Source organism: Notamacropus eugenii, chromosome Y (assembly GCF_028372415.1).
Source record: "Notamacropus eugenii isolate mMacEug1 chromosome Y, mMacEug1.pri_v2, whole genome shotgun sequence".
Lineage (NCBI taxonomy): Eukaryota > Metazoa > Chordata > Mammalia > Diprotodontia > Macropodidae > Notamacropus > Notamacropus eugenii.
Genome location: NC_092880.1, coordinates 2,368,782 through 2,390,265, shown reverse-complemented (window position 1 = coordinate 2,390,265; position 21,484 = coordinate 2,368,782). Strand labels below are relative to the sequence as shown.

At 36.7% G+C, this 21,484-nt stretch overlaps 1 protein-coding gene across 7 annotated transcripts in view; it reads right to left on the bottom strand.

Annotated features, from left to right (window-relative positions):
- Window positions 1-5,429: 5,429 nt before the first annotated feature.
- Window positions 5,430-21,484, bottom strand: part of LOC140516583 (E3 ubiquitin-protein ligase Mdm2-like) — a 29,926-nt gene continuing 13,871 nt past the window's right edge. For 5 of the 7 annotated variants that reach the window (XM_072627527.1, XM_072627528.1, XM_072627530.1 and 2 more), the window contains 3 exons: window positions 11,477-11,620; window positions 10,953-11,030; window positions 5,430-6,593 (listed from right to left, as the gene is read on the bottom strand). In XM_072627527.1, coding sequence (XP_072483628.1) covers window positions 6,027-6,593; window positions 10,953-11,030; window positions 11,477-11,620 — 789 coding nt within the window. In that variant the 3' untranslated portion in view covers window positions 5,430-6,026. The remainder of the gene's footprint in view (window positions 6,594-10,952; window positions 11,031-11,476; window positions 11,621-21,484) is intronic. The other 2 variants (XM_072627532.1, XM_072627529.1) reach the window with 1 other exon arrangement.

Here is a 21,484-nt window from a genome sequence, read left to right as displayed (position 1 = left end):
GTAAGATAATTTTAATTATCATTCTGAGAAAAGTGCACAGTGCTATTGAGTTAGCATGCTTCAAATATCTGAGGTCAGAAATTATACTGTTACTCTGTCCTTTATTTAGTCTTTACTATATAGAGAGTATTGGAATGGAGATAAAAGAGAAGACAATCTAGGCCCCAAGAATCTAGTTGGAGAAATACAAATATATACAGAAGATTTCTGAAGTAATTTTCAACCTAGTTTGGAAGTAGGTATATAGATGAATTTAATGTTAGAGCTAGGTGGCTCAGTGCATACTCAGCTGTGTGTAGACATAACTGTGTGACCCTGGGCAAGTCACTTAATCTGTTGGCCTTAATCCACGGGAGAAGAAAATGGCAAAGCACTCCAGTATCTTTGCCAAGAAAACACCATGGACAATTTTGGTGTGCTACAGTCCACAAGTTACAAAGAGTCAGACAAGACTGAAAGGAGTGAACAGTGTGGATGATTTGACAAAGAGAAAGGAAATTCCACAAAGACAGGTGCAAAGGTAAGAATAATCTAGGCATATGCATGGTGTGGAATCACAGACTCTCAAACAAGATTTAGTTCAATCCTTACTCAAATTTTGAAAGGCTTCTCAGCTTGGCTAGGGCAGTGAATCTAAGTCAAGATGGACCTTATAAGTTTCAGGGGCCGGTAGAATACTCCAATGGATAAGTCCAAGACACCACTGAAAATATGTTCTTCCTGTAAGCAAAGATCTTAAATTTCTTTTGCAATCACAAAAAATCAGAGTTGGAAGGCATCCCCGAAATCATACAGTCCAATCCACAGTTAAAGATGAAGCATTAAAAATAGCTTTTTAAGGAAAGCAGTGTTCATTTTTCCAAATTTAAAAAGAATATAAATATAGAAGAAAATGACAAATGTTGGAGAGGTTAACAAGTTCATTAATGTACTATTGGTAGAACTTTTTCCAGATCAGTCATAATGGAAAGTATTTTGGAACTAAGTCCCAAAAGTTACTAAACTGCATCCTCTTTGATCCAGCAATATGACCACTAAGTCCATATACCAAAGAGATAAAAGAAATAAGGACCCAAATGTTCAAAAATACAACAATCCTTTTTGTGTTAAGAACTAAGGAAATATTCACCAACTGAGGAGTGGCTGAACAAATTATGGTATATGAGTGCATAATGGAATTGCAATTGTGCTATAAGAAATATTAAAAGGATAATAAAAGAAATGATTTCAGAGAAACCTAGGAAGACTTCTATGAAATAATGCAAAGTTAAGTGACTAGAACCAGGAGAAAAAATTATATATTCACAACATTGTAAAGACAAGTCTGAAAGACTTAAAGCGCTCCTATCAACGTAATGACTAAACCCACTTCCAGAGGACTTTATGATGAAACTGCTACCTAACTCCTGGCAGAAAGGTGATGGACTTAGGGTGCAGACTGAGACCTATTTATTGGACTTGACCAATGCAAGATCAGTTCTGCTTGACTATGCATAAAAGGTTTGCTTTTCTTTTTTTTCTCAAGGGGGAAAGTGGGAGGAAAGATAACTTTAATGGAAAAAATTTTTTTCTAATTTTCTTAAAGCATACTGTATTTAGCTTCAAGTCAATTACAATCCCATTTTAGCCCAATTCATATCATGCTATGTCTAGAGAGAGAAGCTGGTAAATATTTAATAAATGACTCTAAAAAACAAAAAAACTGTGCCTAAACTGTGTATGTGCATATGTTTGTATTCATCCATACATATCATACCATGTACATGCATACACACGTGTGTATACACACACGTCTTTTTGACCATTTTATATTGCAGTCATGGAATTACAAAGCTCAAGCATCATCTCCAGCCATGAAGAACTCACTACAACTCCAGGTAGTCAAGTCTGACTTTTAGACTACTCTAGTTGTCAAGACATTTTCCTTTCTGTTAAACAGAAATCTGCCATCCTTTAAGGCATCCCTAGTCCTGCCTTAGTTCTGCCCTCTGTGGTTTAACCACTATCTACTGGCATGCAGAGATAACTGAATCTTAATCAAGTAATACCTATAGTAACAAGTTTTTTTTTTTTAAATGTGAATTTCACTTCCATCTTTTCCAACAGTCTCCTGTACCAAAATTTCAAATTCAAAAATTTATGCAGGCATTTAAAAAAAACCATAGTAGTACCATTTGATGCTTACAGCTTAGCTTTTGTATCAATAAGAACTTCTCATGTTTAAAAATTACCCTGAAAAGAATCTGGAGATATTATCACTGAATACTCCTTTGTACGAGCAATCTAAAGCTGTCAGGGAAAGCTGAGAGGCATGATGCATCAAACAAAATAGAGCAAACTCCCACGTCTTCAGCATCCAACCCCACCCCCACTAATTCTAGTAAGTCCTAGGAGTTTAGAATTACTTCACAGTACCAACAGTGGTGACAGACATTTATAATAATGCTCCTAGGCCATTCCATAAAGTCTGGAAATACATCTTCTAAATCAAAGATTAAATGAAGCGTAAGCTCCAACTTTCCAGCTTTATTTCACAGTTCTCTCCTTAATCCATTCAATGCTCGGTTCTACATCAGACTACATCCCCACCCCAATACCCACCCACCCATGCTCTCACAATTTTATACCTCTTAGAATCCTCAATGCACTTCAGATACCCTTATCACGTCCAATCTCTCATGCTAATTTGCACTAAAACTTATAGTGTACCTGTCTCATCCACTGGACTAGACTGTAGAGTCCGTTAAAGAGAGAAACTTTTATTTTTCAACATATCTTCTCACTGTCTAAAAAAGTGCTGTGCAAATCAAAATATTTAGCAAATGAATACCGAATTGAATGCTCCCCTGGCCAAGATCCTTTAAATACAGTTCCCACTCCTATCCAGTCCTTGCCTGCTTCACCACCCTGATCCCAGCAGCCCGACTGCTGCCCAACATCACTTAGAGTAGCTGCCTGTCTGGCACAGGACTCAATTCAGATGTTACCTTCTGCAAGTGGTTCCAGTTTTCCTAGATGAGGGCACAACACCATGATTTTCTTCTTTCTGCTTTCTATGTACATTTCTTATTTGCATGTTTTCTCCCATTAAACTGCTGGCTCCTTGAGGGCAAAGATTGTTGTTTTTGCCTTTCTGTGTATCCCCAGCACTTAGAACTGTTCTAGGCATTTCTAATAAATGCTTGTTGACCTGTAATTGACTTTCTTCTGGTTTCAAAACATGAGTTGATACTTCCTGCTTGGAACAACTCCTTTATTTACTCTCTTGATCCCATCCTGGGGCAGCTAGGTGGTGCAATGGATAGAGTACCAACGCAGGAGTCAGGAGGATCGGAGTTCAAATCTCACCTCAGACACTTGACACTCACTAGCTCTGTGACCTTGGGCAAGTCACTTAACCCCAATTGCCTCATCCTGGGTCATCTCCAATCATCCTGATGAATATCTAGTCACTAGATTCAGATGGCTGTGGAGGGGCAGTGAAGCTGGTGATGTGCACAGCCCTCCCTCACGCAAAACAAAGTCAAGTGCAAGTCATGTCATCATTTCTCTGATGACATGGTCTTCTTCAGTAACAAAGGACGAACACATACACACACAACTGCCACTTTTAGCACCACAGCAAGTGATCACCAACAGTGAGCCCAGCATGGGGCAGCACCACTGAGTGGTACAAGCTGCAATACTTTGATTCCAGTCCAAGTTGTACTCAACAGCATTGTCACACACACCAGGCTGGGCAGCCACGGGGGTTGAGTAGGCCCAGTCTCAGCAAGAGTTGGAGCAGACATTCTAGGGAAATGATCCAGATGTACAGCTATCTGGTTCACTACCAGTCTTCAATACAAGCAGAAATGGACTCCAGTTTATTTTATTTCCTTATCTTAACTTGCACAAACACGTTAGTCACCTAAATTGGTGCAATAAAATTTCAAATTTAAATTAGCTTTCCAGTCAGCAAATAATCTGCAGTTCGAAGAATTCACAAACTAAGCAACAATAGTTATGAAGGTAAATCTGCTTCCAAAAAAACCAAATCATAATCTATTTGCTTTGGAGGTGCCCCTATGCAAAATCTTAAAAATGGATCACCTTCATTTGCATGGAAGAGCAGAAATTCATGTTAATATCAGTTTTATGTAATTGTGACTGATGTCCCCAACTTTTAAAACATTAAATTCAAGCATGTACCAATGGTTTAACTACATCTAGTAAATATTTTGACAGCCTAAAAAAACCAAAAGATTCTTTAAGAACATGCTTTCATTTGTGTAATTCCTGAATTTTTTTTAAAAACTGGACCTGGTTGTTGAAACCAAGACACCTACCTGGGGCCATATGTCCAGATTAAGATAACATAATGAGTTACATCTGAATTATGTTCAACTTGGTAGAAACAGATTTTCCCAATTCTAATCCTAATTTGAAGGGTGAAAAAGGTCTGGGGTAAGCTATCATTCATCCAAAGGGGCATTGCTACATTGTACTTGAGGCCCTTAAAAAGACCTGCCTGGTATGGTCCTGGTGGCAAAGGAGTATAGAAAGAATTATGATGGCCCCAACGATACCATTTTTAGGGCTGTATCCCAAAGGGATCATACAAATGGAAAAAGGACCCACATGTACAAAAACATTTACAGCAACTTCTTGTGGTGGCAAAGAATTGGAAATTGAGGGGATTGTCATCAATTGGGGAACAGCTGAACAAGTTGTGGTATATGAAAGTAATGGAATACTATTGTGCTATAAAATAATGAGCACGGGAACTTCAGGAAAACCTGGACTTAAATGAACTGATGCTAAGTGAAGGGAGCAGAACCAGGAGAATATGCTACGTACAGTTACAGTCATATTGTATTTTGACTAACTTTGATAGACTTGGCTAGTCTCAGCAATGCAAGGTTCTAAGACAACTCCAAAAGGCTCATGAGGGTAAAGGCTATCCACATCCAGAGATGGAATTAGAGTCTGAATGCATAGTATTTGTTCTCTGTTTTGTTTCTTCTTTCTTGTGGCTCATTCCATTCATTCTAATTCTTCTTTACCACATGACTAATGTGAAAATGTTTAATATGAATGTATATATAACTTATATCAGATTGCATGCCATCTTGGGGGAGAGGGGAAAATTTAAAACTCAAAAGCTTGTGGAACTGAATGTTGTAAACTACAAAGAAATTTTAAAAATTTATAAAAGAACTATGATGGGCTCTAAAAAACATAAAGCCACCCTTTCTTTTGTATTTGTCTGTGCAATATAAAAAGATCTCTAAATAACAAATGAAAACTATCAGGTTTTTCCTAGGAGATTTTTCCTAAGATTCTTGGAAGTAAGGACAGATAAAACTTCAAAGAATCAGAAACCTGAACTTATTTGCAACTCAAAAACAATCATTTTCATGAATCATCATCACATTTCACCAACAGTATTCAACTTAAATAATATTTATTAAATTTACTATTTACACAATTTTTTCAAAAAATTTCACACTCCCAAACTAGATAAGGAAATTACTTAACAAAAAGAAAGTCAATCTTCAAAATAACTAGTGATTCTTAACAGATGCAAACAGTAAAGGATCTATAGATTCAATATAACCCAGTATGAGTGTTTATGACTTACTCTCAAATGATCTGACTTGGCACATAAGTTTTGGGAACCAACTAAAGCACAAAGAGGTTAAATGATTCATCCGGGGTCAAACGAGCTGTAAGTGTCCCATGCAGTATCTGACCCGCACTCTATCCACTATACCTGGCTGCCTCTATAAATAATACAAATGAAAACTAATAAAAATGCAAAAATGGAAAAAATAGTAATTAAAATGTTTTTTCCCAAAGGAAGAGAATAAAAAAATTCTTCCAAAAAGTAAATTGCATGAGATTTAACTAATATGGATTAGAAGTCATCCCAGAAAAAAATGTACAAAAATAAAATTTTAAATAAAGTTCACAAGTCGTGTGAACATTCTTTAAGAGTTTCATACACAAGGTTCATACATGGTTCCATTTTTAGTACATCACATTTAGAGAAAATAAGTTAACACAATCATCTGAATTGGCTGCCTACACACTGGACAAGGCTTATTTCTCTTTTTCAGCTTCTTAGCACATGTAAAACATGCCATAAGATGTCCTGTCCTTCCATGAACAATGCATCCATTTTTAGGTCGGCTCTGACAGATGACACAGGGCTCTACTGTACTAGGGGGAAGAATGGATTCCACACTTGCTTCTTTGTCTTGCACTTCTTCCCTCTCAAATTCTCCAGCATCTTCCTGACTACTACAGATGATACTTTTAGATGTCGATGGCTGAGAATAATCCTCACTTTCTTGGGAGTCTGACATCTGTACTATTTTTTCATCACTTTCCTCAACACATGAATCTTGAGAGTCATTCATTTTATTTTTCTTACAATCTGGAACATCAAAGCCCTCTTCCTCCCCTTGCGTGGGGCGTTCTAGTCTGCCTTTATCTGACACGTCACCTTTCCCCTCAGAAAGCCAATTCTCTCGCAAAGCCCAGCATCTATGGCAACGTGGTGGAAGTGGAGGGTTCATTTTATCACAGGAAGTACACTTCCAATAGTCCTGCAATGAAAAAAGAAGTAGAACTAGTTTCAATAGTTCTTAAATAACCAGAAATAACAATGCTAGTCATGCCAATTTATTCAGCTTGTTTGTTAAAAATCAGGTTTTGCAATAAAAAGATTTGGTAGCTTATTTTGTAAAACATTTCAAATTCTACCCCATCTTTAACTCTTAGCAACTTCTCCTGAAACCTGAAATTGTGGGTAAGTGGTCTTTTCACCTTTTGGAGATTCTGACGTGAGGCATTCTATTTCTCTTAGTTGTAGACCTTTTTTTAATAGGAATCCATCCTTATCCGTATCTGTCAGGAACCATCTGCTACCATGTCTATTTTGATTGGGTAGTATTCAGAAGAATCTGTTTTAACTATTGCCCCCCCTCCCCCTTTTTGTAAAATAGAGAGTAATGCAATTTATAGGAAACTAGCCAACTTACATTTGTAGCCAGTTCCCACCTTACAAATGATTTTTGTTATTTTACAAATCAGGTTTTTTTGAAAGTGAAAATGAATGTCTTCATAGAAATATTGCTAGAAACAGAAGTTAGGTTCCCAGGCCAAACTCAGAAAAGTCTACTTTATAATACAGCCTAATTAATAATACTAGATATTGAGAACACTGAACAATGGAGAGGTGGAAAAGGCTGAGAGGATGGCTGGAATTATGAATGAAAATCATCTAATGGATCCCCCTCTAGTTCTCTTGCCCTGTGGAGAAGGTTAACCCTAGATGAAACCTGTCTTTGACATCTTCATTACCATTGTACTTTCTCTCATTTCTCCCTCTATGTATCCTAATGTGATTCCCCCTTAGCATTTCCTTATATTATCCTCAACTCATATGTGCCCGCCAATGTTCTTCATGTCCCCAAATTACCTATAATCCTTTCACTCTAAACAAAATTCTTATTTCAAATATCAAGCTGTGTTAGGAAGAAAACCTAAATTAAAAGAAATTAATTCTGAGCCTCAGCAAACCTCCCAGGAGTGATAGCTCCATTTTTTTTCAAAAGGCTTGCAAATTCAAACGAATCCCTGGTAGTCATTTCAGGGACAAAGTGAAATGAAAATATTTAGTAAGCATACGTTTGGAAGAGAAAATATTTTGGAATGGGTACAGAGGTTACTAAACAGTCTGTTATCTTTAAGTTTGTCAACTGCTTAGCTCTAGAGAGCTAAACTAGAGAAAGAAGCCATAGTAATTCAGCAGTCTCTCTTCTTAACACTAAGCCTAACTTTTACTTGTTTCTTATGCCTCGAAGATCTATGATTTCACTCATGTGAGCATATTCTCACTGTATTGACGTACATATGCTGCACCTTAGCACAGGGTTTCCGACTTATCACTTCTGGTGATAAACTTCTCTGATCTTGAGAGATCTTGGGTTGATCTTGAGAGAACAGACTAATAGTGCTTCACTTGGCCTAGACTTCTCACCTTGGTAGGAATTTACTAAATTTGCTAAAAAGTCTGAGTCTCACTGGAATAACTTGAAAATTCAGGATTACCTGAATTATATAACAAGACATTAAGCTAGGATTTTAGTGAAGGTCCCTCACTACCATCTTATGAGAAACAATACAGAAAACAAGTTTCAGTAAAAGGCTTTGTCTGCAGGTTTGGTGTTTGTTGAGATGGGGTCAAAGAGAGAAGCAAGAGAGAAACAAAAAGCAACCTTCCCTCCTGACTCTTTTGTTTCTGCTAATAATACCAAACTCTCAAAGGAGTGGAACCACCTCTGACTCCCCCCATTTCCTTCTACCCCCAAATTCAGTCATTATAGTCTCCTCATACTTCCTCTGAAACACAACATCCAAAAATTCTTCCCATTCTTATTGCCATTCAGGATCTTTATTATCTAGAGTAATGAAATGATTTAAACGAGCTTTCCACCAATCCATCCTGCACATTAGAGCCAGTGTTTCCCATGTCATTTCCCTATTCCAAAGCATCCAATGGTTTTCACTACCTACAACATAAAAGTCCAGACTCCTCAGCCCACCATTCCAAGGCCTCCACAACAGACAATATTTAAGAAGTGAAGTATTAACAGTGAACACAGCATTGTGCAAGATCCTGAGGAAGGTATGAAGTTTAGAGAAAACATAGCCCTCACAGAGCTATTCTAGAAGAGGCATAAGACATACATACTACTAGAATGCAAAAAAGTACATAAAACACTTGTGTATTAAGGAAAGATTTCATAACCAAGTGCTATGTAAAATTTGAGGGGAGAAAGTCATTGAGGGGAAATTAGAAAAATCTTTATGAATGATGAGCATTCTAAACTGAATTGGAAAGGATAGGTAGAAAGTCAAAAGTGAGGAGGAAGGGAAGGGAAGAGAATAAGCATTTATACAGCACCTACAATACGCCAGGGGCTGTGCTAAGCACTTTACAAATATTATCTCACTTGATCTTCACAACAACTCTGCAAGGTAGGTGCTATTTGTTATCCCTATTTTAGAGTAGGGGAAGACTGAGGCAAGCAAAGATTAGGTGATTTACCCAGGGACACAAACCTAATAAGTGTTTGAAAATGGATTTGAATTCAGTTCCTCCTGACTCTAGTAAACCCTCTATTCACTGAGTCACTTAGCTAGATAGACATGCTAGGTAGAGAAAATGGCTTGAACAAAGGCAATGAGGTACAAGACACATTCAAGAGATACCAAATAATCCAGTTTAGCTGGAGCATTGAGTCCATGAAGGGAAACAGTATGAGGTACAGGTAGAAAAGTAGGGTGATCAGTATTCAGCACTTTTTATGATGGTAAAGCAGAGTGTCCAGCAAATGGACAATGACTAAATTGCAGTACATGAATGTAATAGTATAGTGTTACACAATAAGAAATAGTAACTATGAGAATAACTTAGGAACAACTGCATAAAATGATACAAACAGATAAGTAGAACCATACATACAACTACAACAATGTAAATTAAAAGAAAAAAAAAAACCTGAACCCTGAGTCACTAACAAACCAATAAGGCTCAGTCTGAAGAGAAGCTGGAGATAAGGGCAGAATGATGCAAACAATGTCAAATGCAGTTATAACTGATGGGTGAAAGCAAAATTCTTGACCAGTCAGGCTTAAGGACCAGAGCAGAGGCATCAAACACAGAGTTCACTGATGCACCACAACGCTTCCAAGCACTCCCTGGAACCAGAATAAAATGTGCCTGGGAAATGTTACAAAATAAATAAATACAATAAAACAGAGGTAACATAAGTCAATAAGTAGCCCACAGGGATCTGGATGTAGAAATCGGTGGCCCCTATATTTAGTCTGACACCAATGGACTTTAAAGCACATCATCTCACAAAACCAAGCATGCCCAGTGTCTACAATGCTATCTTATAATATTAAAATGGAAGTCATAAAAGAATGTTAGAAAATAGTTTTCACTAAGTTCTTTTAAAATCATAACGGTATATGTTACTGTTTCTGTTAGGATGAGATAAAACTATTGCTAGATCTACTATGTGACTATGTACTTCAAAATTTTTATATACAGTATGTTATATGAAACAGCTTACTCAACTTGACCTCAACTATATCAATATTATGAAGTCATTTTAATTTTCTAGTTTTTGTCTTCCAACATTACAATGAAATTTAAAGTTTTCTTTTCAAGTCACACAGTATTATGGTGTTCTTACAGTTCTCAAATACCTTTGATCTCAATGATTTGGACATTCCCTCTAACAGAAATGCACATCACAACTCATCCAGGCCTTGCACCACATCCTTCCCTAAGTTCACCATGGGGGGACAATCTTCCTTAGAAGTTGTTTGGCACAAGGATACTGAGTGCTGTGTCATCCCCCTGCCATACTCTGTCCTCAAAATGTAGCAACCAGGCCACCTTTTTTAACCTTTTTTCTTATTCTACATACAAAGAGAGTATTTGAAGTCAGGTAAACACAGATATCCCCATGGTGTATACCTGATTTTATAATCTTTTCTCTTCTTTAGCATATGAAAATACACTTTACTACTAATCTATTCTTAGAAGGAAAGAATAACTAGCAATATTAACCAAATAAGAAGCTAAAACAATAGTTTAACAAAATCTTCCTCAACATCAGTTAATTAATGAACAGGAAATCCTAAGTGTGTGGCATAAATGTGAGCATTTAACAAAAAAATATTAATCACATTCCAATAAACAACATATATGTAGCAACAGATGACTGCCTTAAGTCATTAATGTATATTGTAATGTTAAAAATAAAGTAAATTCCACAAATTTTTTTACTTCTTACAAAGTGGATATACTTTTCTAACCCTACTCTAAATTCACATCTCACTGTCATTTGCTTTTGTGTCGCAGGAAATCAGAATTTTATACTTACAGCTAAGGATATTTCAGGATCTTCATCAAACGAGTCAGTGTCACTATCCTCTGCCTGATATAAGGTTACCTGGGATATCTAAAACAAGGCCCAACAACTCCATTAATACCAATCTATTACTTCATTTTATCTAAACAAGTTCCCTAGATTTACTAGAAGTGGAGTTTCGAAAATGAAGAGCTGACCCACAAGCAAACAGAAGCACAGCACTGGAGCTGAGCAGAGCCCAGACAGGCTCCGCAACTTGCCAAGGGCAAGTAACTTCACCTTTCTAAACTTCTATCTACAAAATGAGAATGATACTGCTTGTGTTAGCTACCTCTCAGAATTACAAGGTAAACAGACTTTTCTTTCATGCGTGAAGGGTGATGAAGACAAAGATAAAGAAATTTCTGGAATTTTAAATGAACCAATACATTCAAAAATTGGGATTAACATTTCAATTTGCTGTACAGAATGCACTAAAAACAAGGAAAACACTTCACTTATTTCTTAAGCAGGTATGTTAAAAAAAAAAAACCCACCTCATCATCTTCATCTGTGAGTTCTTGTCCTTCTTCATTGTGGCTATAATCTTCTGAATCAATAGACTCAACTTCAAACTCAACACTGAATTGGTCTGAAACTGAATCATCTGAATTTTCACTTAATACACCAGTATCAATATCCTAAACAAAAGAAAAGGAATTTTAACTCAAGCAAAAAAAACGATCCAGTTTCCTAACTGCTCTCCCTTACTTGTCCAATCCCACCCCCACCTTAAAATCCAATCAGCACATCAAACTAATTCTTCCAAAAACACTTTGTCATTTCCTTACACAAAATTGGACAAAACCTAGACTCCTTATCCTGACATTCCAGGCCTTCAAAAACGCTAATATTTAAAGCTCTTCTTACACTTGATAACCTCAAAATGAACCATCCTCTCCAGGCAGACTGTCCCTACCTCCAAGCCTTTGCTTTAACCTTTCCTCCTATTTGAAATGTTTCCTTCTTCTCCTCCCCAACCACATCCCACTCCTCCACAGTCCTTGAGGGTCAGCTCAAGTTCCATATTCCTGGAAAACCTTCCCAATCACACATCTGAAAATTATTTGTCTCCTTTGAATTACTGAATTACAGATGTACTATCTAATTTTCCCAAAAGATTATGTATTTGAGGACAAAGACTGTCCTCTATACTTTCTTAAGGCCTCCCCCACAGAACTAGCACATGACTTGTGCACACTTGGGTCTTTAATCTGTTGACTTAGAAACATAAACTTTATACAGCTTAATAAACAGGATTACAGGTTGAATTTGGAGAGGTAAAAGAATGGTCCAATTCACATAATTCTAGCACTTACCAGAGGGCTTGCCCAGAAAATACAAATAACTGGCTATGTAAAATAGTCTAAATTTGAGACTATTTATAAAAAATCCTGCTAAAGGTTCTCAATTTTGAGACAACTGCCTTTCCCAGCTATCTCTGAACATTTCAGAAATCAGGAGAAACTAATGTTCATCAGTATTATGTGCCTTATACAAGGTACAGCTTAAAGATGAGTTTTTGGACTCTGAGCCAAAGAGCTATTAAATTTGTTAACCAAGGCAGGTGTGACAAAGACCCTTACTGTGGAATGAGATCTAGTCACATAGCTGAGTGTAAAGAATTGGAAGTCAGAAAAACTGAGTTTGAATCTTAGGTCAGTCATTAACAACCGAGTGACTGTAGGCCAATCACTTAACTGCTTAGGTTTCAGTCTCCTCATCTGGATTATGAGGTCTACTAAAATATTTCTAAGGTCCCTTCTTGCTTCTCAATTCTATCAACTATGAAAAATGCAAGTAACATCTTCTTGAAGAAATCAATGGAAACTATATGACACTCATTAACCACCACAGCTTCCACGGATTTTGAATCTTTGCACAGAAAATGCAAGGATCACACTTAAAGAAAATACTTTAATGAGATGATCAGCCAGTCCCTAGCAGATGCTGCCATATCCCAGAGAAGGCAGAGGTGGAATGGGTAATTGTTTTCAGTATACCACTTCTTTAATCAATCATCCAGATGTGGCCGGAGACACGCTAGAAGCTTGATTATAATTACATGGCCATATGCTATTAGAAGTCCACATTCTTCATTTGTAACACAGTCTGATTATGGCACCAGCAGCTATACAATTCAATAATATAGCACTGGCACTTATGAAAATAGTACCAAGTTTGTACAGCTCCAGTCCTAAGTGCAGCAGGTGAGGACAGCCAGTTCAGTAGCCAGCATGACTGATGTCACATTTCCCTAGCTTGGGGGAGAATTCCAACCAATGAATTTACCAACCCTCCCTCAAAGAAAGCCTTTCCTTCTTTTCTCTTCTCCCCTCCCCTGCCCTTTTGAATCACTATGATTTGTCTGTTATACAGATGAGTTAGAATTCACTTCTAATTTTTCCCTGACAAAAATGATTCCAGCCAGGTTACAAATTTTGAGTGTGTAGCCATATAAAGAGAGTTTGAGGAAATAATCTTTTTAAACTTCTTGCATATTGAGAGAATTTTAGCCCTTAGTTAAGAGAATAAAATATTTTAGGCAATTTAATCCTAGCCCCTTTTCTACACTACAAATTTTGGAAGTAGAAATGAAGGTTTAAATGCATAACAAGGAAAGAATGCTGCTATGCTCTAATCTGATTATTTTACTGGAGGGCAAAGGTGAAGATGGGCAGCAAAACATTTGCTATTATTTCCTAAGTTCTTTAAGAAAAGGCAGGAATTAAGAAATTTTAAAGAAGTGCCTCTCAGGAGACTGGCCTGCATATTGGACTTACAGCTGATCGCATGTGAAAGGAAAAAAGGAGTAGCCAAACTCAAGGTAGGATGAGTTTGCTGATTCTCCCCAGCTAACATCCACCTTAATAGATCAGCCTAATTAGATACCTACCTTACCAAGGAATGGAAGAAAAACATTTAAATAATACATAAATGTGTTAAGCTAGAAACTGGATTACTGTACTTCAATTATTGCCAGAATCGTAAGGTGATTCTTAGATGTCAATTTAAAACCATATATTATTTTCTACGCTATCTGAAATGCTGTATCTCAGCTACAAGGTGGGTGCTACATATGTCAATCATACTAAAAGGAATCAACAGTTTCCAAATGTCTCATATATACAAAAATATTGACAACAGTGCTTTTAGTTAGTAACAAAGAACCAGAAGGAAAGAACATCCTTATATCTTTTTATTCAGAGATTTTAAAAAGATAACAATGGTTCACTGAAGAACTCTGTGTATACCTTTTTAATCTCTGCAGTTTTATAACTGAGCTGAGTATTATTTCTCAAATATTCTTTTGCAACTCAGCTTTTAGAATTTATAAAGCATTTTAAAAGGGAAAGATTCAAAACGACATGCATTCAATTCACTATCTATTTGCAAGCTGGTAGGCATTTCCTATTCCTAATGAAGTATGCTGCCTATGTGACTTTCTTTGGCATAAGACATAAAGGGCAGACTCTCAATCTGGCAAGAAAAAAATTATGCTTTATGTCTAACGCCCAACAAATTGACATCAGTGGGAGAAACTGAAAACATCCACTTTGACATTCTAACTATTAAGTATGAATAGAATACATAAAAGAGGTCACAACTACATGGATGAGCAGCTTATCAATAAAAAAGCTGGCTGTGTTTGGTTTCATTGTATACTCAAATTATTTCAAAAGATTCTCAAAATCAACATAAGCAAATATACCACCATGAAGATAACTAGCTCATGTCGCAATATCTACTACAGAGAGTAGTAGAGAAATTCTACTTAAGAACTTGACAACGTTCTTCAAGATAAATCAATATATACTTTGAAATTCAACAACTTCAATACACAAGTGAACACGGGTAGAAAGTGAAAACTACACTGGCAAATATGGCTTATGATCAAAAAACTTAAAAGCCAAAGTGAAAGTAGACTCCTAAAAATTCTCATACAAATCTTAAGTACAGTCGTTTAGAAGAGCCGGAAAGGCACTAAACAGGGCAAGAAACATTAAAAATTTAAATTTGCCATTTTTCAACAGACAGGAAACAAATCACATCAAATCAGCTGTCTGTGGAATCAGCTGACCAGATAGAGCAGAGGCTGAAGTAAGCATCCAAAAAGGATAAAGGTATAGACACTGCATACAATTACAGTAGCTCCTACAAATCCAGAACATATAAAGTAGACTTAAGAAATTGGATATCACCATTTCTAGCCCAATCTCTCATCTCAATTCTGGTCTGTCCTTAATTATATTTTATTAGCATTTAGGTAAAAGGGATAAAATTGCCCTTATTTCATTTTAATCCGATTCCAACCTTAACACACAACAATCGCACTCAACAAACAGGCTCTCTTTAAGTTCTATTAGTTTTCTAAAAATTCCAGTTCCCTCTTCCTCCCCTTTGAGATCAGTATTAAGAGTGCTTACCCTTTCTCCTCTCTTCCTATTCTTTGTTGTTTGTTCTCCATTTTCTTCACCTTTGATGCTTATACTCAATTTCTCTTCTTCCCTCCTCCCTTCTCCCTCACCCCTAAAACGATCTCCCTAGAGTGATTACATTGAGTTAAACTGTAAAACTCACTTTGGTTTTCATACCTTGACGATGATCTGCCTTCTTGTTGCAAAGCTGCCTTAAGACTGGCTCTCTCCTCCACAAATCCTTGAAATCCCCGTAGACTCAAAATGACCACCTTTTTTGTCTTCAAAAAGATTCTATTAGAAACTTAGCACAAATGGAAAACTAAACTGGATTTGGGATGAAATTTTATAGCTTTAATTTTTTAGAACTAAACTATTTCAGATTCTGTCCTTTTTCTTGTTTTGCTAGAAATGTTATATAATTCAAACTGATGTTTTCTGGTATGAGATGCTTTTCTCAGTGACTTGCAAAATCATCTCTTTATCAGGGCAGTCGTGAAGTCTAACAATGATGTATCTAGGCAAGATTACTTTAGGATTAACTGTTCCGTTAACTTATAATCTGTCCCTCATTTTCAATATATTCTCAGATTTCCCTATATAGTTTCCCAGAACGTCATCTTGGTTTCTTCAGCTTCCAGAAACTGAGAATTCTGATATTCTTTTGCCTTGTTCTGGCTTCCAGATACAATTTATCCAACTGTTCTAAATCTTTGTCCAGTTGTGAAATTTTTTGACCATGTTTCTCTTTCTTGGTTTCTTCAATTTTGTCCTCCAGGGAAATAATTCTATTTTAAACATGTTACCTTTTTCTTCAGATACTTCTAAGCTGTTGTTTCAGAAATCTCAGGAAAGTTCTCATTCAGTTTCTTTTCATTTTATTTCAGCTCCTCCATGGCATTTTTCTTAAATTCATTTCTTCCTTAAATTCCTTTACTACATCCACTGTTCCAATATCCACTGTGTCCTAAAAAGATTAATGCTTCTGTTTTGTATTTTATACATTCTATTTGTCTGATGTTTATGTCTCTACTCTTATATTCATTTTGATTGTATCAGAACCTTTTCTCATGTTTATTAAGCCTTGAATTTTTTCCCCCAAAATTTTTCTCTTGAAAAATGATAGTGTTTTTCACTCTTTCAGGCATTTATTGACACAATTTTTGGCTCATTTGGGATACTGAGAAGGTTCTCCATGGATCTTTTACTCCTCCATCTTCACAGAAGTTCATTAATCACATTTCTTAAAATTTCAACTCCTGTACAACAGTCATCACAACAAAAAAGTGGGGAAAAAAAGCCCATAAAGTATTTCAACCAGCAAATACTACCTCATTGGCAGGTATATACTACCTCAAATGGCAGCCAAGGGCAATACAAGTTGAATACAAACTCAACTGTAAAACTACAGAAAAATGTTGGAAAACTACAAGCACTATTACCTCAAAACAATGAAAAGTTGTTAAGAAAACAATCCAACAAAGATGTTGTGAGATCCAGATTAAGCCAGTTCATCCTGAATGAATTTGCAGATAAAACCAGATGGAATCAAACACAAGTAAAATAGCAGAATTGTGAGGATTTTTTATGGTAGTATATCATTCCCATGAAAAAGATAGAAATCATCATATTCAATTCAGGCTTTGTGAAGAAGTGACAACTGTACTTAAACCACAAGTTGGGAGCCATTAGAAATGGCCAATTAGACACAGAAAAAATCCATGCTACAGGAAACAATTCCTGAAGCACTCAAGGATCAATTAGCAGATAATCAAAAGAGGTGAAGATTCCTAAAGACTGAAAAAGTTACGGATTTTGCTCTTACCCTGCTCCCAAAAAAAAAAAAGCAAAAATGGGTAGGGGAGAAAGGAAAGGAGGGAATTGAGAAAACAGCAGCAACTAGCACCCCATTTATTCAAATGGTCACAACAGTCCATGCTCACATCAACAGTAACCTCAACAAAAACCATTTAAGCGTTATTTTCTTAGACAATTTTCTACAAAAGACCACAACTTTACAGTCAACTCTATTGACTCAAAGATACAGAGAACACAATACACCACTATTTATTTTTCACTGATTTTCTTCTTTGGAGAATGGGTCTCCTCAACCAGTCCAAGACGGAGAACATACAGCAGCCACTAAACAAGCCTGATCCAAAACCGACTGTTATGGAAGCTTCACTCTGCTCCGTCTACGACCTGCGCCACTTTGCTCCTCCTTAGGCAGCCTGGTGGTCTTCCACTCCCAAAGGTTGACCACATTGGTGCTGCACTTAGCACACACCATTAGCTTCAGCCACACTGCAGCTCAGCACTCCCGAAATCAAGGGGATCCATCAACCTACCCCAGTAGCAAGGATTATAGATGTGCATCATCATGCCTGGCTATTATTCAGTGATTTAAAAGAATATGACTCAAAAAACAAAACAAAACAATGGAGACTTGAAGTCTCCTCAGATGTGCATCTGGGAGGCACATATCAAAATCACGTAAGACTCACAGCAAACAAGACATCATGAAAAATATACTTTACATAAAGTCTGAATGAAGGATTCCTTATCAATTACAAGCCTATCCAAATGCTTCTAATCAGATGACTGTACTTTTTGCATCATCCCCTGTAACACTACACAAAACTTCAAATAAACTCACAGCAATGTGAGGCTGGTCTAAAAATCCACAATTGGAAAAAAATAGTGGATTAAAATATTGCCTAGATAACGCCCGATGGCCAATCAAATAAGTTTGCCAATGTTTGTAGGATAGGCGTACCAGATGGAGAATGAGCTTGGGCATGAATTGGGTAGGGATGAGACTGGGATGGGTTACATTTGGAAATCAACAGCATGTATTCATTAGTTCTAAATTACCTGATGATGCAAAAGCCTGTTTTAACACCAATCAATCACAGATACCAAATGGTTCTGAATCATAAAACAATGATCATGCATAAGAAGGGAAGTTATCAATGGGAAAATTCATTGTATTCAATAGTTCATAAAAACGAGATGTCTGTAAGATGCTTTGCAAAACTTAAAACACCATGTAAATGCTAGCTGCTATTATCATCATAATCACAAATTATCTAAAGAGCTGTTACCCAACAGTTAAGCAGTCAATACCAAGTTTTCAAAAGAATTACAAACTGTGAACAAGCATACAAAAACATGTTCCAAATCACTATTAATAACAGAAATGCAAAGAAAACAATTCGGCAGTTTCATCTCATACTCAGCAAATCATCATAACAAAAGATGAAAATAGTCAATGCTGGAGGATCTATGAGGAAGACAGCACTGCTGATGGACCTGCAAACTGGTCCAACCATTCTGGAAAACAATGTGGAATAAAATGTAGGAGAAAAATTCTCCTAAATTGTTCATAATCTCTGATTCAGAGATCCCAATGCTTAAGAGTATAGTCCTGGGGGGTGGAGAGGGAGACAAACAGCTCTCACATACACAAAAACAATCATAGCAACACTTTTTGTGGTTTCAAAAACTGGACCCATTTAGCTGAGGAAACAGTTGAACAAACTGTGGTGCATGAACATATAATATATTATTGTAGCATAAAAAACAATAAATATGAGAAATTTAGAGAAAAAACACTAGATAATGAAGAAATGCAGAGTATGAAATAAGTAGAAACAGGAGAATAATAAATTGCTGTGGTCCAGTTGTGTCCTATTCTTCTTCCTGACTCCATTTGGGGTTTTCTTGGCAAAGATACTGAAGTGGTTTGCCATTTTCTTCTCTAGCTCATTATACAGTTCAGGAAGAAACTGAGGCAAGTAGGGTTAAAATGACTTGCCCAGGGTCACACAGCTAGTAAGTGTCTGGGGTCAGATTTGAACTCAGGAAGACGAATCTTCCTAACTCCAGGCCTGGCACCCTACCCACTGTGCCACCTAGCTGCCCAAAAAGCAATATATATAAAAATGATAAACAAGGTAAATTGAAACTACACTAAAATAAAGCCAAACACAAAAAATTTAATGATCAGTATGGGCTCCTCCCCTTCCCAAGGAGAAAATAAATATATTTCTCTTCTTTCTCTGAGAAGATAAGGAACTGTGGGTTTGGAATGATGTAGACTACTGTCAAAAAGTTGCTGACAGTAGTTTTATTTACCCATTTTTCTTTGTTACAAGGCAGGGCTCATTGTATATATGTTGGGAGGGAAGAGGAGCTATAAACTGAAATGGTGGCAATGTAAAAACATAAAAAATCCATAAAAGTCATTATTCAAAACAATTCAGCTGTACTTCAAGTCAAGGTTTATTTGGTTTATCCCTTTACTAGTGAAAATGGATTCTTCCCTCAGTTGCCATCCCCCTTCTCCAAACAGCCCCCATGTCTCTTTCCCCCAATAATGTTTTCACAATACCTAGATTAAATCCCTATTTGCCCTAAAAATCAGCCCCCCCCTTCTCTCAGTTCTGACCCAGGAAGGCTGCCCTACTCCTCCTGTCTTTATTCTCTCCAACCCCTAAATCTAGGAGTAAAAAGGACCTTTGACAGGCTCAGCATACACCAATAATCTACAACCCTTTCCTTTTTCTCACAAGGCCTGCCCCTTGAAGCGAGGGTAGAATTTTGGGATCCAAGTCGGAATGGGTAAATTTTGAGCCCAGCTTCTAATAGTTCAATGAAGGTAGCCTGAGTTTGAACGGAGCAATGAGGGTTCCAAATTCCAACAGATTGATCAAGGCTCTGAGTTCCAATAGACCAGCTGAAGAACAGAAAAATAAGTCATAAAAACTTCCTACTATCAGTGAAAGGAAAAGTATCCAAGGAGAGGTAGCATGGAACTTCTTAACCTTTTTGTATCATGCCCTCCAAACCCTGGCAGTCTAGTGAAACCCATGGACCCCTTCTCAAAAGAAAGTTTTTAAGTAATTAAGGAAAATGCTAAATTTCATTTGGAAATTAGTGAAAATAAATATGTAATTCTTCCCCCATCTAAGCTCATGGACAACCTGAAATTTATCCATGAATACCAGCTTAAGAATCAGTAGTAGACAGAGTTGGTCTCAGAACTCAGTGTCCCAAGCAATTCCATATGGTTTTAAGTTATAGAACAGTTGCTAATCTGTATTAATAGAGGAAGCCTCCTCACCTGGGACTTTACATCAATAAGATCACAGGGTAAGACTACAAAAAAGAAAAAAAAGACCCAAGTGTCCTGGCACAAGGAGATGATAATTACACTATACTATGACAGACATGTCAGACTATATTGGAACTACTATATCTAGCTCTGGGTATGACATTTTTTGAAGAAATGGTGAAAAGTTAATATTCAACCAGGAGTAGAACTGTAACAGGAGGAGTACTCTAAATCACTGTATTTTTCATTAAAGGAAATAGGAATGTTTAGCCTAGAAAACATAACATTTTATAGGGGATATGATAATCTTCAAACACATGAAGCATTGTTATGTGAATGCAAGATCATAATTGTTTTGCTTGACCCCCTAAGACAAATTGATAAAAAATTACAGAGAGGTCATTTCAGTACAAACTAAGGGAAAAAAAATCTCCTAAAATTGAGAATATTTAAAAGTGAAATGGGCCAACGTAAAAACTAATGGATTTTCTGTCAGAGGAAATCTTCACTTAGGCTAAATGATCAATGATTAGGCATACTGGAAACAGGATTCATGATTTGGAAAGGAGTTAGATTAGAGGATCTCTAAATTATTTTTTAACTCTCAGCCTATGGTCCTCTGATAAAGAGTATAAAAGACTGTGTCAAGGATATTTATTATAGTTACATAGTGAGATAGCCAGGAAAACAGTTAAAATAATACAGCTAATTTCAAAGATAAAAGACACTGGCCTTCAGCTAGATGGATAAATTGGATAAAGTGGAAACCAAAGCCATGATTTATATCTCCCACCATGCTCAACACACAGTAGGTACTTAATGAAATGTGATAGATTTCAATAAAAACCAAGACTGATACTGTCCTACCATACATAATGTCACATCCGTATTTCCTTCCTTCCAGTTAAATCTGCCCTTTTTTACTTCCAAACCTACCACGTCACCTATGTGGTAGGTGTTGAAAATAATGG